We start from the raw sequence: 19,247 nt of genomic DNA, 5'->3' as shown, positions 1-19,247 counted from the left end.
TCTCATATTCTGTACATCAGAATATTCAGCTGTCAGTCCTGTCCCTTCTTCAACCATTTCTCTGTGATAGCAATATTACCATATTTCCATGTGTTAATCAACAACCTTAGTTCATCTGCTTTATCTGTAACACTCCTTGCACTAAAATAAATGCCACCCAACTTTCCCACATTCCCTTGTGCCTTAACATGTCTATCTTTGCTCTGCTTTCCAGAAGACTTATTTTTTTTATATTTGGCTGTTCATCACCCTTTGCTGTTCCTCTAGTCCTTAACCCATCACCTGCCAAATTAGTTTAAAATACCCCTCCAGCATTAGCCAACCAACCTGCCAGGATGTTGGTCCCGTTCCAGTTTAGGTGCAACCCATCTAACTTGTATAGGTCCCACCTTCCCCAGAAACAGACCCAGTGATCGAGGAGACTAAAATCAGCCCTCCTGCACCATCTCTTCAGCCACACATTCATTTGCCGTATCCTCCTATTCCTATACTTACTAGCACGTGGCACCAGGAGTAATCCAGCGATTACAACCTTTAAAGTCCTGCTTTACAATCTGCTACCAAGTTCCCTAGATTCTTGCTGCAGGACCTCATGCATCTTTCTACCAATGTTGTTGGTACCAATGTGAACCATGACCTCTGACTGTTCATCCTCCCCTTTCAGAATGCTCTGCAGCCATTCAATCACATCCTTGGCACCATGGAGGACACCATCCCTGGAGACACATCTGCAACCCTCACTGTTGAGTTTCCTACCACTATTGTGCAGAATCTCCACGTTCTCCCCGTGTCTGCGTGGGTTTCCTCCAGGTGCTCCGGTTTCCTCCCACAAGTCCCGAAGGACGTGCTTGTTAGGGGAATTGGACATTCTGAATTCTCCCTCGGTGTACCCGAACAGGCGACGGAGTGCGGCGATTAGGAGATTTTCACAGTAACTTCATTGCAGTGTTAATGTAAGCCTACTTGTGACACTAATAAAGATTATTATTATTATTAGCTGAACCATCCACAGTGCTGTGAACTTGGCTCTGGCCGCACTCGCCACCGGAACTGTCACTCTCACCATTTCCAACACAGAAAATGGTTCTTGATTGAGATACACTGTGGGGGTTTCTTGACTACCTGCGAGCCCATCTTCCTCTGACTGGTGATTACCCCTTCCCTCTCTGTGGGATGACCACGTCTAAAACTGTGCTATCGACCAACCTCTCAGCCTCCCTAGCGGGTACATCCCAGTGCCTCGAGCCGATATTCAAGTTCTGAAATCCAGCTCTCAAGCTGGTCAAACCTTCCTGCAAATGTGGTCATCCAGAATGCAAGGTGTGTCTAAGAATTTCTGTGCAAACCACGGGGCTGAGCTCCCCACTCATACTTGTAGTTAAAAGACTCTTACATTATATTTATTCCAAGTAGAAAATTATTTAAGTTATTTTTTAAAAAGCTAGAACTCTTACCTTTCCTTAGCTTTAAGTTTGAGAAAAATAACTTGCCCACTACCAACCAAGCAGCTTGCTCCCTTGTAGTGTCTACTCCTGCAGCAGGGGAAGACCACTTTCAGTTCAATTCCCAGTTTGTTCCAAATTCCCAAATATACTCACTCTGGCTGAGCCTCACTCAGGTGATCTCTCTCCCAACTGCTTGCGCTACTGGTTTTTGCTCTCCTTACTGAAGGAAGGATATTATTGCATTGGAGGCAATTCAGGGAAGGTTCACTGGGCTGATTCCTGGGATGAAAGGATTATGAGAAAATGTTAGGTGGATTGGCCATGCTAATTTATCCTTTAATGGGGGGGCACGGTGGCGCAGAGGTTAGCACTGCTGCCTACGGCGCTGAGGACCTGGGTTCAATCCCGGCCCCGGGTCACTGTCCGTGTGGAGTTTGCACATTCTCCCCGTGTCTGCATGGGTTTCGCCCCCACAACCCAAAGATGTGCAGGATAGATGGATTGGCCACACTAACTTGCCCCTTATTTGGAAAAAAATAATTAGGTGCTCTGAATTTTTTTTTTAATTACCCTTTAGTGTCCAAAAATGTGCAGGTTAAGTAGGGTTACAGGGATAGGGTGTTGGATTGGGCCTAGGTATGGTGCTTTTTCGGACGGTTGGCGCAGACTCGATGGGACGAATGGCCTCCTTCTGCACTGTGGGGATTCTATGGATTCTATGGAAAAAGTTGAGAAGTTTGGGCTTGTATTCATTGGAATTTAGAAAAATACGAGGTGATCTTATTGAAACATGTTAGATTCTGAGGGGCTTGACAAGGTGGATGCTGAGAGGATACCTCCCCTTGTCGAGGAATGTTGAACTAGAGGGTACAGTTTTGAAATAAGGGCTCTCCCATTTAAGACTGAGATGAGGAGGAAGTTCATTAGAACATAGAAAATACAGCACAGAACAGGCCCTTCGGCCCACGATGTTGTGCCGAACCTTTGTCCTAGATTAATCATAGATTATCATAGAATTTACAGTGCAGAAGGAGGCCATTCGGCCCCCTGAGTCTGCACCGGCCCTGGGAAAGAGCACCCTACCCAAGGTCAACACCTCCACCCTATCCCAGTAACCCCACCCAACACTAAGGGCAATTCTGGACACTAAGGGCAAGTTAGCATGGCCAATCCACCTAACCTGCACATCTTTGGACTTAGAGGATCATTAATCTTTAGGATTCCCTTCCACAGAGAGCTGTGGAAGCTGGGCCATTGCAGATATTCAAGGCTGAATTAGACAGATTTTTGATCAATAAGGGAGTCGAGGGTTATGAGTCGAGGGACAGGCAGTAGAGTGGAGTTAAGACCACAATTAGATCAGCATCATCATATTGACTGGAGGAGCAGGCCCGATGGGCTGAATGACCTAGTCCTGCTCCTATTATGATCAATGCAGGCCAGCAAGAGTGGGGGTAATGGGTGACTGGGACATTATGCAACTCATGACTCAGACAGTGGAGCTTCAGGTGAGCTGTACAGAAGATAAAAAATGGGAGACCAACTTCAAACCATTGGAATAGGCAAGTCTGGGAGCGCCAAAAGCATGAACGAGGGCTTCGGTCGCAGATGAGCTGGGAAAGAGAAGGGTGGGACTTTTGCATTTTCTGTTCTTAAAATTCTTCAGCTTATTTCCCAATATTAAAATGATCAACTTATAAAATGATTGTATGTTCAATTACAGACCTGGAATTCAGAGCAAATTAATAAGAAGGGGGAAAATATTTCGCTCTTATTTTATATTGAAGAATATGAAACAGGCATGATGGGTCGAATGGCCTTCTTCCGTGCTGCATAATTCTACAAACAGGGTGAATTCGGACAGTTATCCGTGGATCACTGGTAGAAATGTGGACAGTTTATGGGCAATAGGGGCGAGAGACTGCATGGGTAAGACTTGGAACCAGGAGGCCAGTTTATACAATGCTGGGGGTAAAGGAGCAAATGTCAGAGCAAAAGGAAGTGAGGCAGTCACTTGGAAAAGTAAATCTCGAACGGAAGGAGAACTAGAGAAGGTGACCTGAGGGTCAAGGCAATGTGTTGTCATATGTATGGTTGAGAGAATGTGATTTGTGTTGGGGTGATTGGAGCTATGGTTATATGGTCATTGTGATGAATTTTACTCTTTATACTCAAACGCAGATATTTCTCCAGATACAGCAGTCAGTCTGGATGGACAATTTCATCTTGATTATTTCATTAAAGAAAGTTACAAACGGGGACAACTATTGAGGAACCACATTAAGAGAAATCAAAATCGGAAAGGAGACAAAGATACCAGCAGCATTGAAATACAGTTCAGAACACACGCATCAGAAGGAATACTGCTCCACATACAAGGAAGTATGAACAATATCACCGTCAAGGTAAATTTATTTTCAGCTAAATAATAAACTATTTCGTTCAGAGATTTAATTGCAGATGAGCTCACATTACGAGTACTAAGTACTATTAATGAATTGCTGCATAATCCTTTTTTGCTCCATCCATATCCAAAAATCTTTTCCATGTGATTCAGTTCAACAATCTGTGTCACATATGCTGTAATTTTATAACAACTAACATTTATGTAGCTCCAGAGGCGTAATCAGGAATATATGAAGGAGCCGTTTGGAGCAATAGCAACATGCTTGATCAAAGAGGTCAGTTTAGAGGAAAGTCAGAAATAAGGGGAGGGATCTGAAATGAACTAGAGAGGGAATGCCAGAGTGTGCGGCTCAGATGGTTGAAGGCACAATTGGTGTGGTGAAGAAAGCATGGATGCAGAAAAGTGGGGCGATGGCATGGTGGTAATGTCACTAGACAGGACTTCCAGAGCAAAAAACAGAAAATGCTGGACAATCTGAGCAGGTCAGCCAGCATCAGTGCAGAGTGAACGGAGGTAATGTTTCGAGTCCGGATGACTTGTTCTCAAAGCTAGGGAGAACTATAAATACATTGAGATTTATAACGTTGCGGGGGAGGGGGTGCGGTGCATGGAGCAGTGGGGCTGGATAGAGCGCCAGCGATAGGTGGAGATTACCAAAGATGTAGTAGACAAAAAGACAAAGAGAATGTAAATAGTGGTGATAATGACTGAGAAAGGTGCTGATAGCGGCACATTAAGAGATCAGAATGTGTTAACGTCAGAACAGGTAAATAGTGTGTCAAGGGACAGCTTGGAACAGTGTTATAACCCACACGGACCTACGGGATTGGAGCAACCTGCCTCCCCGTGAGTCCCACCGGATACAAGCTCCCCCGCTAAGGGGACAGGGAGCCCAAGGACATTCATGGTGGAGGTCTCTATGAAGTCGCCCAGGCATGGAACCGACAAAGCAGACCTGGATCTGATGTCTATTGTAAATATAAGTTTAAAAGCAAATTACTGCGGATGCTGGAATCTGAAACAAAAGAGAAAATGCTGGAAAATCTCAGCAGGTCTGGCAGCATCTGTAGGGAGAGAAAAGAGCTGACGTTTCGAGTCCGATGACCCTTTGTCAAAGCTGGACAAGCTTTGACAAAAAGTCATTGGACTCAACGTTAGCCTGGCACATGATGAGGATGTATTCATCCTGTTTAGGGCTCCTCCCACAGACCCGCCTCTATCTCTCCTCCTAGCTCGTTCTCCCACTTGAACTTAAACTCCTCCACCGGAGTTCCCTCCGCATCCAAAAGTTCCTGGTAAATATCTGATACCATCCCCTCTCTCACCCAGGTACTGGAGACCACTCTGTCCTGTATCCCCCGTGGCGGCAGCAGCGGGAAGGCCGGAACCTGCTTTCTCAAGAAGTCTCGCACCTGCAAATGCCTAAACCCATTCCCTGCTGTTAATTCAAATTTACCCTCCACGGCTTTCAAGCTGGGGAAGCTCCCATCTATAAATAGATCCCGCATCCTCCTAATTCCTGGCCTTTGCCATCTCCGAAACCCACCATCCAGCCTACCCGGTACAAACCGATGATTATTATAGATCGGGGTCCAAACCGATGCTCCCTCCCCTCTCTTATATCTCCTCCACTGTCCCCAGATTCTCAGAGCCACCACCACCACCGGACTTGTGGAGTATCGGGCCGGCGAGAACGGAAGAGGTGCCGTTATCAGTGCTTCCAAACTTGTGTCTTTGCATGATGCAGCCTCCATTAGCTCCCATGCCGACCCCTCCCCCACTACCCACTTCCTAATCATGGCTACATTAGCCGCCCAGTAGTAGTTGCAAAAGTCCGGCAGCGCCAACCCACCCTCCCCCCCGGCTGCGCTCCAGCAAAACTTTCTTCACTCGCGGGGTTTTACCCGCCCATACAAAGCCCGCAATAACCTTATTCACCTGCTTGAAAAGGCCCTTGGGATGTAGATAGGGAGGCACTGAAAGACAAACAGCTATCTGGGGAGGACCTTCATTTTCACAGTCTGTACCCTCCCCGCCAGTGATAGTGGGAGCATGTCCCACCTTTTAAAGTCCTCTTTCATTTATTCTACGAGCCGGGATAGGTTTAACTTGTGCAGTGCCTCCCATTCCCGGGCCACCTGGATTCCCAGATACCGAAAGCTCCTTCCTACCATTCTAAGCGGCAGCTCTCCCAGTCTCTTCTCCTGCCCTCTTGCCTGGATCGCGAACATCTCACCTTTCCCCATGTTCAATTTACACCCCGAAAAATTGCCAAATTCCCCGAGGATCCGCATAACTTCCCCCATCCCCTCCAATGGATCTGAAATATACGAGAGTAGGTCATCTGCGTAAAGCGAGACCCGGTGCTCCACCAGCCCCCCCCCCCCCCCCCCCCCCCCCCCCCGAACCAGCCCTTTCCAGTACCTAGAGGCTCTTAATGCCATGGCCAATGGCTCTATGGCCAGAGCAAACAGTAACGGGGAGAGGGGACACCCTTGCCTCGCCCCTCGGTGTAGCTTAAAATACCCCGACCTCAGCCGGTTCGTACGCACACTCGCTACTGGTGCCTGATAGAGCAACTGCACGCAGTCAATGAAACCCTCACCAAACCCAAACCTTCCCAGTGCCTCCCACAGGTAATCCCACTCCACCCGATCAAAAGCCTTCTCCGCATCCATCGCTACCACCACCTCCATCTCCCCTCCTTCTAAGGGCATCATAATAATATTTAAAAGCCTTCGAACATTGGCTTTGAGTTGCCTGCCCTTTAGAAATCCCGTCTGGTCTTCCCCTATCACCCCCGGGACACAGCCCTCTATCCTTGTGGCCAGTATCTTAGCCAGCAGTTTGGCGTCCATATTCAGTAGAGAAATTGGCCTGTATAACGAGCATTGCTCCGGATCCTTCTCCCGTTTCAGGATCAATGAAATCGAGGCCTACGACATTGTTGTGGGGAGGACTCCCTTCTCTCTTGCTTCATTAAATGTGCTCACCAGCAGTGGGCTCAATATCTCTGAAAACTTCATATAGAATTCCACCGGGTAGCCATCCGGCCCTGGGGGCCTTGCCCGACTGCATGCCCTCCAGCCCCTCAATTATTTCCTCATTTCAGTTGGGGCTCCCAACCCTTCCTCCAGATCCTCATCCACCCTCGGGAACCTCAACTGACCCAAAAGCTGCCTCATCCCCTCCACCTCCGCCGGGGGCTCCAACTCATATAATTTGCTGTAAAACTCCTTAAACACCTCATTCACCCCCACTGGGTCCAGTACCGTATTCCCACCTCTACTCTTTACTCTCCCTATCTCCCTGGCCGCCTCCCTTTTTCTTGCTGGTGCGCTAACATTCTGCTTGCCTTTTTCCCATACTCATAAATCGCCCTCCTTGCCTTCCTCAGCTGTTCCACCGCCTTCCCTATAGTCAACTGCCCAAACTCCACCTGTAACCTCTGCCGCTCCCTCAGTAGCCCCGATTCCGGGTCCTCCGAGTATCTCCTGTCCACCTGGAGTATCTCCTGAACTAATCTATCCCTCTCAGCCCGTTCCACCTTTTCTCTGTGGGCCCATATCGAGATTAATTGCCCTCTGACCACTGCCTTCAAAGCTTTCCTTCAAAGGCCTTCAAAGCTTCCCGAACTGTTGCTGCAGAGACCTCACCCGTATCATTTGTTTCCAGGTAGTTCTGGATGGACTTGTTCACCCGCCCGCAGATCGCTTCATCCGCTAACAACCCCACATCCAGCCTCCATAGCGGGCATTGTCCTCTCTCCAAACTAACCTGTAGATCCACTCAATGTGGGGCATGATCCGACACCGTGATGGCCGAGTACTCAGTATCCACCACCTTCGGTATTAGAGCTGTGCTCAGAACAAAAAAGTTGATGCGAGAGTATACCTTGTGGACATGGGAGAAAAAAGAAAACTCCTTCGCCCTTGGCCGTGCAAACCTCCATGGATCTACTCCCCCCATCTGTTCCATAACCCCTTCAATTCCTTTGCCGCGGCTGACATCCTCCCTGTCCTGGATTTTGACCGTTCCAATTCCGGATCAATGACTGTATTAAAATCTCCCCCCATAATCAAGTTATGTGACTCTAAGTCTGGGATCTTACCTAACACCCGCCTCATAAATTCCACATCGTCCCAATTCGTAGCATATACGTTCACGAGTACCACTCGCACCCCTTTCCAGCTTCCCACTCACCATTATGTACCTACCCCCCATGTCGGACATGATTCTCCCTGCCTCGAATGCCACTCGTTTATTGATCAAGATCGCTACCCTCCTAGTTTTTGAGTCCAGCCCTGAGTGGAATACTTGGCCAACCTATCCCTTTCTCAATCTAGTCTGGTCTATAACCTTTAGGTGTGTCTCTTGTAACATTGCCACGTCCGCCTTCAGCCCCCTCAAATGCGCAAACACGCAAGCCCTCTTGACCGGCCCATTCAACCCTCCAACGTTCCATGTAATCAGCTTCTCCCCACCCCCCCCCTCCCCCCCCCCCCTCCCAGCGGCGTGGGGTGGTTTCGATTGGCAATCCCATTGACAGCGGTGGGAGCAGAAAATCCCACCATCAGCAAACGGCGAGCGCCTCCCGCCCTGAGAAACACATGGGTGGGAGGCCAGAGAACCCTACCTTTGGTCCCAGGTGTGTCACTGCAGTGCCTCTTCCAGCCACTACAGTGCTGTACCTGGCGGGCTGCTGGCCATTCTGATTGACTGGCAGCTCACCAAGGCGATACCTCCTCCTTGTGATTGATGGAAGCCCTGCCTGCTGTCAATCAACTGACGTTTGAGTGTAAAATTGAAGCAGTCTGTTGGACCCCGCCAGGCCCTGGGCACACAAAAAAATTAGGCCAATATCTACAACATAGCTCTGAGCCATGGGAATAATTTTCATTCTCATTTTTACATCAAAACACTTTTCTTCATCTCCCATTTGACAATAAATGGTTGACCATTTTTAAGATTGTTTTCTTCGCATTTTACATTTCCCTTTTCTTCTCTCCATTTTTTGTAACCACAAACCTGCTGCAAGGTATCTGCCAATGTTAACACCTTTTGAGGAGGTACATGAAAATTAAATGTAGGTTTGTGCTCCGATAACTCAGTGGCCTACCAAGGACCAGGGGCGGGATTCTCCGAGCCCCGCCGGGTCGGAGAATCGCTGGGGGCTGGCGTGAATCCCGCCCCCGCCGGTTGCCTGAATTCTCTGGCACCGGGTGGGGATCGCGCCGCGCCTGTTGGCGGGCCCCCTCCGGCGATTCTCCGGCCCGCGATGGGCCGAAGTCCCGCTGCTGGAATACCTGCCCCGCCGGCGAGAATCAAACCACCTCTCTTACCGGCGGGACAAGGCGGTGCGGGCGGGCTCCGGGGTCCTGGGGGGGGGTGCGGGGCGATCTGGCCCCGGGGGGTGCCCCCACGGTGGCCTGGCCCACGATCGAGGCCCACCGATCTGCGGGCGGGCCTGTGCCGTGGGGGCACTCTTTTCCTTCCGCCTTCGCCATGGTCTCCACTATGGCGGATGCGGAAGCGACCCCCTCCACTGCGCATGCACGGGGATGCCGTGAGCGGCCGCTGACGCTCCCGCGCATGCGCCGCACGGCAAAGTCATTTCCGCGCCAGCTGGTGGGGCACCAAAGGCCTTTCCCGTCAGCTGGCGGGGCGGAAATCAGTCCGGCGCGGGCCTAGCCCTTCAAGGTGAGGGCTCGGCCCCTCAAGATGCGGAGAATTCCGCACCTTTGGGGCGGCGCGATGCCGGACTGATTTGTGCCGTTTTTGGCGCCGGTCGGCGGTCATCGCGCCGATTGCGGAGAATCCCGCCGCAGGATCTTGCTTTCTGAAGGGCAATTGAACAAAAACATGTAAATATGCTGTGATCCACCAAAAAATTAATTCCTCATGTTGATTAAAATTCACTAAAAACCCTGAATTTGAAAGCAAAGACAGCTTTAATTAATATGAAGATAAGTAGGGCTGTGGAATGCAGCCTCCAAAACAGATGGCAATGGTTTAAATCCTGGGATTACCTCTACTTAGCCCATCTGGCGTGTTTGTACCATGTGCCATCCTCCACCCAATGGACCCAAGTACTTAAACAGAGAAAATAAAAATCTAGAAATATTGGTTCAAGTAAATGAGAGTGCCTTCATTTACCAGTCATGGAGCAGAATAGCAGTGAACCCAGAGCAGTGTTCCCCGGAGATCAAAGGAGGAGGATTGGTATTAATATCTAAGGCAACATGCAGAGACAAGAATATCATTTAAAATTAAACGCAAAAATAAAGATTTTTGAAATGTAATGTTGTTTACCATTTATTTTCAGATTCTGGATGGACGGATAAACTACATTTCTGATGCTGGCTCAATAGGTTTCATGGAGCATCATATAGCAGATATCTCAGTTTCTGATGGAAATTGGCATACATTCAAAATGGAGAGCAATGACTTGGTTACTAGGCTGATGCTTGACAAAAAATATCTCAAAAACATCACACATCTCACTCATGGGATTGAGATCTCCACCTTATCTTTGGGGCGAGCACCATTATCACAGGTTGATAATCCAGATGAACTAGGTAAAATATTGTTTATATATATGCTATGGTTTTCAAAAGTTTTGTAAACTTACAAAATCACAGAATTGTTATGCCACAGAAGGAGGACATTTGGTCCATCAGGCCTGCACTAGCTCTCCACACGAGCTTCAGTCTTAGTGCCAGTCCCCTGCCTTTTCCCCGTACCCCTGCACATTATTTCTATTCAAAAAAATCATCTAATGTCCTCTTGAATGCCTCGATTGAACCTGCCTGTCGCGTTGGGTGTTCCGATGCACAAATGATCCAACACGGCTGTAGATGGTACAACTCTGTTCTATTGTCTTAACAACGACAACTACTAACTGCTGACTTGTGTACGTGCTTCACCAGCTAACCTGTGGACCCAGCCCTATCACTATCTTAGTGAGGCACTCAGCACATGGTCGATGTCTGAGTGGCACGCTGTGAGTTCTGTGCTCTGAGCTATCTCCTGGTAGAATGAGCGGGGACTGTGGTGTTCCCTGTTTTGTAGTGCGTGTGCTCACTGGTGATTGGCTGCGATGTTATGTGTGTGCTGGTTGGTCCAACTACCTGTCCATCAGTGTGTGTGTGATTGCACCATGATATGCTGATGTGGATATCATGACATCCCCCCCCTTTCACAAGGATATGTGCCTACATGGTAATAAATATTGGTGTGTACTGAGTGCATCTGAGTATGTGTGTGCAATATTTACAACATGTACATGAGGCTAAACTATATACAGAGGAAGGTGTCAGGTGCAACAGAGCAACGAGGTTGTACCAATAACAGAACAAATGCAATCAGCAAACGACAAGAGAGAACTTCTGGAACAATGAACAACAAGAAAAGAAACATTATTAACAGTACTGTAAAACAATTCAGTGAGTCCAATGTGCTAACAGGCTCATAAGTCAAGTCTCTCAGGTGGGCGACAAGGGTGGATCAGGATCCACCGGCTGAGGAATGGGCCTGGCCACGGGCGAGAGAGGAAGAGGCAGAGTGGCAGGAAGCTCCACGAAGTCGACATCAGGGACAACAGGAGGGCTTGGCACCAGTGCATGATCACGTAACGAGCGCGGAACCAGACGAAGGGCCCGCCAATTACGGCGGCGAATGGAGCCATCGGGCATGCGAACCAGGAACGAGCGGGGAGCCACGTGGTGGAGAACCTCAGCGGTTGCCGACCAGCCACCCTCCGGTAGGTGTATGCAGACGTTATCTCCAGGCGCCAGGGCAGGAAGATCAGTCGCCCGAGCGTCATGTGCCACCTTCTACTGAGCACGCTGTTGTCGCATCCTTTGAAGTACTGGAGCATGGTCGGGGTCAGGAACATGAATGGATGGCACAGTGGTCCTGAGGGTGCGACCCATCAACAGCTGGGCTGGCGAGAGGCCCGTGGACAGTGGGGCCGAGCGATAGGCCAGCAGGGCTAAATAGAAGTCAGATCCGGCATCAGCAGAGGAGCCGCTTCATGATGTGGACGCCCTTTTCCACTTTGCCATTCGACTGAGGATGCAAGGGACTGGACGTCACGTGTGTGAAGTTGTATGAAGTGGCAAAGGAAGACCATTCTTGGCTTGCAAAGCAAGGCCCGTTGTCAGACATGACTGTGAGGGGAATTCCATGGCGAGCAAAGGTTTCTTTGCATGCCCGGATGACAGCTGATGATGTCATGTCGTGCAGGCGTATGACCTCCAGATAGCTTGAGAAGTAGTCAATCAGAATAATGTAGTCCCTGCCGAGTGCATGAAAGAGGTCCACGCCCACCTTCGCCCAGGGGGACGTGACCAACTCATGGGGCTGAAGCGTCTCAGGGGGTTGCGCCGGCTGAAATCTTTGGCAGGTGGGGCAGTTGAGCACCATGTTGGCGATGTCGTTGCTGATGCCCAGCCAGTACACAGCCTGTCGGGCCCTCCGCCTGCACTTTTCAACCCCGAGATGGCCTTCGTGCAGTTGATCGAGGACAAGCCGGTGCATGCTGTGTGGGATCACGATCCGGTCCAACTTCAAGAGGACACCATCAATGACGGCTAAGTCATCCCGGATGTTGTAAAATTGTGGGCACTGCCCCTTGAGCCACCCTTCCGTCATGTGGCGCATTACATGCTGTAGAAGGGGGTCAGACGCAGTCACGGCGAACGTGGGCCAGACATGCGTCAGTGGCCGGCAGATTGGCCGATGTGAAGGCTACTTGTGCGTCGACCTGACAAACGAACCCCTCCGAATCGGGTGGTGTGTTAACCGCCCTAGACAAAGCATCTGCGATGATGAGATCCTTCTCCGGGGTGTAGACAAGTTGGAAGTCGTACCTCCGGAGCTTGAGCAGAATGCGCTGGAGGCGAGGGATCATATCGGTGAGGTCTTTCTGAATGATGCCGACCAGGGGGCGATGGTCGGTCTCCACAGTAAACTGCGGAAGACCATACACATAATCGTGAAATTTGTCGATGCCAGTCAACAGGCCTAGGCACTCCTTCTCAATCTGCGCATAGCGCTGTTCTGTGGGGGTCATGGCCCGCGACATATAGGCGACCGGAGCCCATGATGCGGTGTTGTCCCGTTGCAGGAGTACCGCCCCAATGTCGGACTGGCTGGCGTCAGTTGAGATCTTTGTATTCCGAGTGGTACCGAAAAACGCCAGTACCGGGGCGGTGATGAGCTTAACCTTGAGCTCCTCCCATTCACTCTGGTGTGGGGGCAGCCACTGGAATTCCGTTGTCTTCTTGACCAGGTGGCGAAGAGTAGTCGTGTGCGAAGCAAGGTTTGGAATGAACTTCCCCAGGAAGTTGACCATCCTGAGAAAGCGCAGCACTGCCTTCTTGTCTGTCGGCTGCTGCATGGCTGCGATGGCTGCCACTTTGTCGGCATCCGGCCGCACACCCGACCGGGAGATGTGGTCCCCCAAAAACTTTAGCTCAGTCTGGCCAAAAGAGCACTTGGCTCGGTTCAGGCGCAGGCCCTGATCTCGTATCTGTGCAAAGACACGCTGTAGACGACCAATGTGCTCCTGTGGTGCGGTGGACCAGATGATAACGTCGTCGACGTATATGCTTACCCCTTCGATGCCCACCATCATCTGTTCCATGATGCGATGGAACACCTCGGAGGCTGAGATGATGCCGAATGGCATCCTATTGTAGCAGTATCTGCCAAATGGAGTGTTGAAAGTGCACAGCCTCCTGCTGGACTGATCCAATTGAATCTGCCAAAAACCCTTTGAGGCATCAAGCTTGGTGAATATTTTTGCCCGAGCCATTTCGCTCGTGATTTCTTCTCGTTTGGGTATGGGGTAGTGTTCCCTCATAATGTTGTTATTCAAATCTTTTGGGTCGATACAGATCTGGAGCTCGCCGGAGGGCTTCTTGACGCACACCATGGAGCTGACCCATGGCGTTGGCTCCATGACCCGGGAAAGCACTCCTTGGTCCTGCAGGTCCTGCAGCTGCTGCTTGAGGCTGTCCTTGAGTGGTGCTGGGACCCTACGAGGTGCGTGAATGACGGGGGTGAGGTGCGTGAATGACCGGGGTGGCGTCCGGTTTGAGCTGTATTCTGGACGTGTGGGGCAGTGTGCCCATGCCCTCGAAAACCTCCTGGTTGTGCGCGAGGAGTGAGTGGATCTGCGCCCTAAAGTCTGCATCCGGGAAATCGGATGTGTCTTCTGGAGATAGAGTGTGTACCCGCTGAACGAGGTGGAGGATCTTGCACGCCTGTGCGCCTAACAGAGAGTCCTTCGAGGATCCAACGATTTCAAATGATAATGTGGCTTTGTGTGAGTTGTGTGTAACCTCGAGCTGGCAGGAACCCGTGGCCGGGATGTCGTTTCCATTGTAGTCAACCAGCTGGCAGTGGGATGGCAGAATCGGTGGTTTAACCTTCAAGGTCTGGAAGGCTGACCATGCGAGGAGATTGGCAGAGGCACCAGTGTCCAGGCGAAATGTGATCTGTGATCAGTTGACCGTTAGGGTGGCACACCACTCATCGCCCGGATCAATGCTGTACACTGGCAGCGGCTGGTGGTTCCGACTTGGGGATATCCGGTTCGCGTGAATTACTGCAACGCGAAACGGCTCCCTGTCTTCGGTATCGCTGGTCTGCATACTGTCTGGATATGACTCAGTGTAGGGGGGCTGAATCGCCCGCACGTCCCTGCGAGGTTGGCGGAATTGCTGGGAGTTGGCAGGTTGAGCTGCTCGACAGCAGGCAGCATAGTGGCCCATCCTGCCACAGCGGAGGCATTGTCGCGCTTTGGCCGGACATTGCCGCTTTAAGTGGGCGGAGCCACAGTTGCCGCACGTCGTGATGTCATGGCATTTGTTGCGTTCATTGCGCCACCACGCATGCGCGGTGCGGTCCTGCGTAGAGCGCCCCTGCGCATCACGTCCCTCTGCGTCAACTTCCCCTCTTTTGGCACGTACATGCGCGTGAGGCCTCGGAAAGCGCGCGAAATGGCCGCACTTGTCCGGGCCGGGAGGAACTCGATCGACTGGACCCGCTCCGCCTCGTAGGACCCGTGCCGTGACGTTTCGGCCGCCTGGATTTGGGAGTACCGGCTGGTCGCGTACTCATGGAGGACGCAGGTCTCGATGGCAGTCGCTAGGGTGAAGTGTTTTATTTTAAGGAGCTGATGGCGTAGGGTGTCCGAGATGACCCCAAAAACTATCTGATCCCGTATCATGGAGTCGGAGGTGGCCTCATAGCCGCAGGACTGTGCGAGGATACGTAGGTGTGTCAAGTAAGATTGGAAAGGCTCATCCTTACCCTACAGGCGGTGCTGGAAGAGGTACCTCTCGAAGCTCTCATTGACTTCCATGCTGAAGTGTTCCTCAAACATCAGAAGCACCATCTTATATTTTGACTTGTCCTCGCCTTCCGCGAATGCCAGGGAGTTGTCAATGTAGATGACGTGTTGCCCCGCCGTGGAGAGGAGGAGGGTGATCTTCCTGGTGTCCAATGCATTCTCCCTGTCTGTGGCTTCTAGGAAGAGCTGGAAGCGCTGTTTAAACAGCTTCCAGTTGACGCCACGATTTCCAGCGATTCGGAGCGGCTGCGGCGGGATGATGTTTTCCATGGAGCAGGATGGCGGATTTCTGAAAGGGTGCAGGTAGGTCTCACAGTCGCTGGTTAGCTTCCACTACTGGTACCATGTCGTGTTGGGTGTTCTGATGCACAAATGATCCAACACGGCTGTAGATGGTACAACTCTGTTTTATTGTCTTAACAACGACAACTACTAACTGCTGGCTTGGGTACTTGCTTCATCAGCTAACCTGTGGACCCAGCCCTATCACTATCTTAGTGAGGCACTCAGCACATGGTCTATGTCTGAGTGGCATGCTGTGAGCTCTGTGCTCTGAGCTATCTCCTGGTAGAATGAGCGGGAACTGTGGTGTTCCCAGTTTTATAGTGCGTGTGCTCTCGCTGGTGATTGGCTGCGATGTTATGTGTGTGCTGGTTGGTCCAACTACCTGTCCATCAGTGTGTGTGTGATTGCACCATGATATGCTGATGTGGATATCATGACACTGCCTTCACCACACTTCCAGACACTTTCCACACTTTCTTTGTAAAGCATTCCAGACAAAAATTAATCGTTGTACGATAAAGGTTTCCCTCACATCACATTTGTTTCTTTTGCAAATCAACTTAAATCTGTGCCCTCTCGTTCTTGATCCTTTTACAAGCGGGAACAGTTTCTCCCTCTCTACTCTGTCCAGCTCTCTCATGATTTTGAACATCTCTATCAAATCTCCTCTTAGCCTTCTTCCCTCAAAGGAGAACAGTGCCAACCTCTCCAATCTATCGGCATAACTGAAATTCCTCATCCCTGGAACCATTCTTGTAAATCTCTTCTGCACTCTTTCCAACATGTTCACATTATTCCTACAGTGTAGTGCCCAGAACTGTACACAGTACTCCAGTTGAGGTCTAACTAGTGTCTTGTATAAGTTTAGCATAACCTCCTTGCTCTTGTCCCTATGCCCCTATTAGTAAAGCCCAGAGTACTATGTGCTTTATTAACTGCTCTCTCCACTTGTCTTGCCACCTTCAATGATCTATGTATACTCAGGACCCCCTTAAGAATTTTACCTCTTATTTTATATTGTACATTCATGTTTACCCCTTGTCTTATACTGTCTCTCCATGGTACTAAGTATATGTTCTGAACAGAACAAATTTAAATCCTGTTGACATAAAGTGACATTTAGTAAGGAACAATTGAACTTCAGTCATGATTTGTGAAATAATGCATATCTCTCACTGTTGGAATTTGATTTATATTTGGTGTTTATTTGTCAGGACTTTAAAAAAACACATTTATTTTACTTAATTTTAATGAGTATCATAGTAAGTATGAAGGTGGTTTTAATGATGTCCACTATATATCGCTACAAAATTGACTAGCTACCGGCTTGAAAGTTCTCACAACAAGCATTAAGTGGTAAATTAACAGGCATTTTTGAGTGCTAAATATTCATTGGTTATGAATGGGAGACAATCTGAATATTTAACTCCACGATTTATTGCCAAACAGAAAAGATAGAGCATCTGTACAGAACAAACTATTTGCATTTCCAGAATACTTTAGGAAGAACTGAATAGGAGGTTATGCTGATAGGGTTAGCTGAAATCTGATAGGAGGAGGCTTGTGTGATGTATTAAACAGCAGCATAGACAAACAGGTCTAAATGCCCTATTTTCACATTGTAAATTATTTGTAATTCTATGCTGTTCAAATGCAAGAAGATTGTTCAAGGCGCTTAACGGTAAAAATGAAAAACTGGGACGAGGGTGTAAACAAGAGGGGAATGGGGAATTGAGACTGGCGGAGAAGTAGAAAGAGTTTTAAAAACAAGGAGGGAAATAGAAATTTAGAGGGAACTGGGCAAGGACTTGGAACTGGTCGTGTAATAGCTGAGCAAGCAGTCACAATTGAGCAAAGGAGAAAGTTGATGTTGGCAGGCCAGGGACTGATTTGGAAGTGAATACAAGAATATTTACTTAACAGGACAAAGGGAGAAAGTGGAGCTTGGAGAGGATGGTGGAAATGGGGAACGTTTGCAGGTGGGGCAGTAGGCAGAGTGTTTTTGATCAGTTGAAGCTTGTTTAGTGTTGAGACAGAGAAACCAGCCACAAGAGCATTCGAGATGTCAAACGTGTGAGAGGTGACTTGATTGAAGTATATAAAATCCTGAACGGTCTAAGGTGGACTTGGAAAGACTGTTTCATCTTGTGGGTGAGTCCAGACTAGAGTGCACTCTTTCAAAATTAGGGGTCACCCTTTGAGGACAGGGATAAAGAGAATTGTTTTCTCTCAGGGGGTTGGGCGACTTTGGAACTCTGCCTCCGAAGGTGCTGGAGGCGGAATCACTAAGATGGAGGTAGATAGATTCTTGTTAGGCAAAGGAATCAAAGGTTATCAGGGGTAGATTCAAATGAGAAATTTGAAACACAAACATATCAGCCATGATCTTATTCTTTTTTTTAGAAAATATTTTATTGAGGCATTTATAATTTTAACACTTTTCGACAATAACATCCAACAGAACCTACAACGAAATAACCATCATTCCATCCAGACACAAACCCCAATCAACATGGCTTATAAAAGCACACTGCCAGCCCTTCCGGACCTCCCACCATTAGTTTTCCTACCCTTATTCGTCACTTCAATGCCTCCCCTTTTTCCCCTCTCCCCCCTCCCCTCCCCCTCCCCCTGCTGACAGTCTAGTTTTTCTTGAAGAAGTCGATGAACGGCTGCCACTTCCGAACAAATCCCTGTAACGAATCCTTCAAGGCGAATTTAATTTTTTCCAGCCTAAGAAACCCCGCCATGTTGTTCACCCAAACCCCCAACTTCGGGGGCCACGAGTCCCTCCATCCCAGAAAAATCTGTCTCTAGATCACCAGGGAAGCAAAGGCCTCTCTCCCTCCCTGTGCTCCTGGGTCTTCCGACTGTCTAAAGACCACCACCTCTGGACTCGGAGCCACCCTCCCTTGCAGGACCCCTGACATGACGTCCGCAAATCCCTGCCAAAAGCCCCTCAACCTCAGACACGGCCAGAACATGTGTACATGATTCACAAGACTTCCCGCATATCGCCCATACCTATCCTCCACTTCCACAACGAAGCTTCTCATCCTGGCCACAGTCATATGAGCCTGTGGACCATCTTGAATTGGATCAGGCTGAGCCTGGCACACGACGAGGACGCGTTAACTCTCCACAGGGCCTACTCCCATAATTCAGCCTCCAACTCACCCCCCCCCCCCCCCCCACCCCCACTTTCCACTTCCCACTTTCTCTTCACCTCCACTATTGGGGCTCCCTCCCACTCCATCAGCTCCTTATAGACTTCCCCTCACCAACTCCTGTTCTCGACATCACCTTAACCTGTAACCTCCTTGGTGGGAGGCGTGGAAAGCTTGAGACCTGCCTCTGTACAAAATCCATCACTTGCAGGCACTGGAACCACCTGGCAACATAAACTCCTCCTCCAGGACCTCCAAACTCGGAAAACCCTCATCAACAAAGTGAACCCCAAATCTCTCAATCCCTGCCTGCTGCCATCTCCAAAAGCCCCTGTCCAGCCCCTCTGGAGCGAACCGATGGTTATTGCCTATCGGTGCCCACACCGGCGCCCCCTCCAAACCCCTGTTCTGCCGCCACTGTCCCCACACCCTCAGGGCTGCCACTACTACCGGGCTTGTGGAGTACCGAGCCGGTGAGAACGGCAGAGGTGCCGTTAACAATGCCCTCAAACTCGTGCCTTTACAGGATGCCGCCTCCACCCTCTCCGACACCGACCCCTCCCCCACTACCCACTTCCTGA

General features: G+C 49.7%; 1 protein-coding gene across 3 annotated transcripts in view; it reads left to right on the top strand.

Annotated features, from left to right (window-relative positions):
- LOC140391915 (protocadherin Fat 4-like) overlaps positions 1-19,247 on the top strand; it is a 264,299-nt gene that overhangs the window by 224,212 nt on the left and 20,840 nt on the right. For 2 of the 3 annotated variants that reach the window (XM_072476960.1, XM_072476962.1), the window contains exons 14-15: positions 3,627-3,850; positions 10,178-10,430. In XM_072476960.1, coding sequence (XP_072333061.1) covers positions 3,627-3,850; positions 10,178-10,430 — 477 coding nt within the window. The remainder of the gene's footprint in view (positions 1-3,626; positions 3,851-10,177; positions 10,431-19,247) is intronic. The other variant, XM_072476961.1, reaches the window with a different exon arrangement.

The sequence above is a fragment of the Scyliorhinus torazame genome, chromosome 15 (genome assembly GCF_047496885.1).
Source record: "Scyliorhinus torazame isolate Kashiwa2021f chromosome 15, sScyTor2.1, whole genome shotgun sequence".
Classification (NCBI taxonomy): Eukaryota; Metazoa; Chordata; class Chondrichthyes; order Carcharhiniformes; family Scyliorhinidae; genus Scyliorhinus; species Scyliorhinus torazame.
Note: the sequence above shows the minus strand (reverse complement) of the source record. Positions and strands in the feature narration are given on the sequence as shown.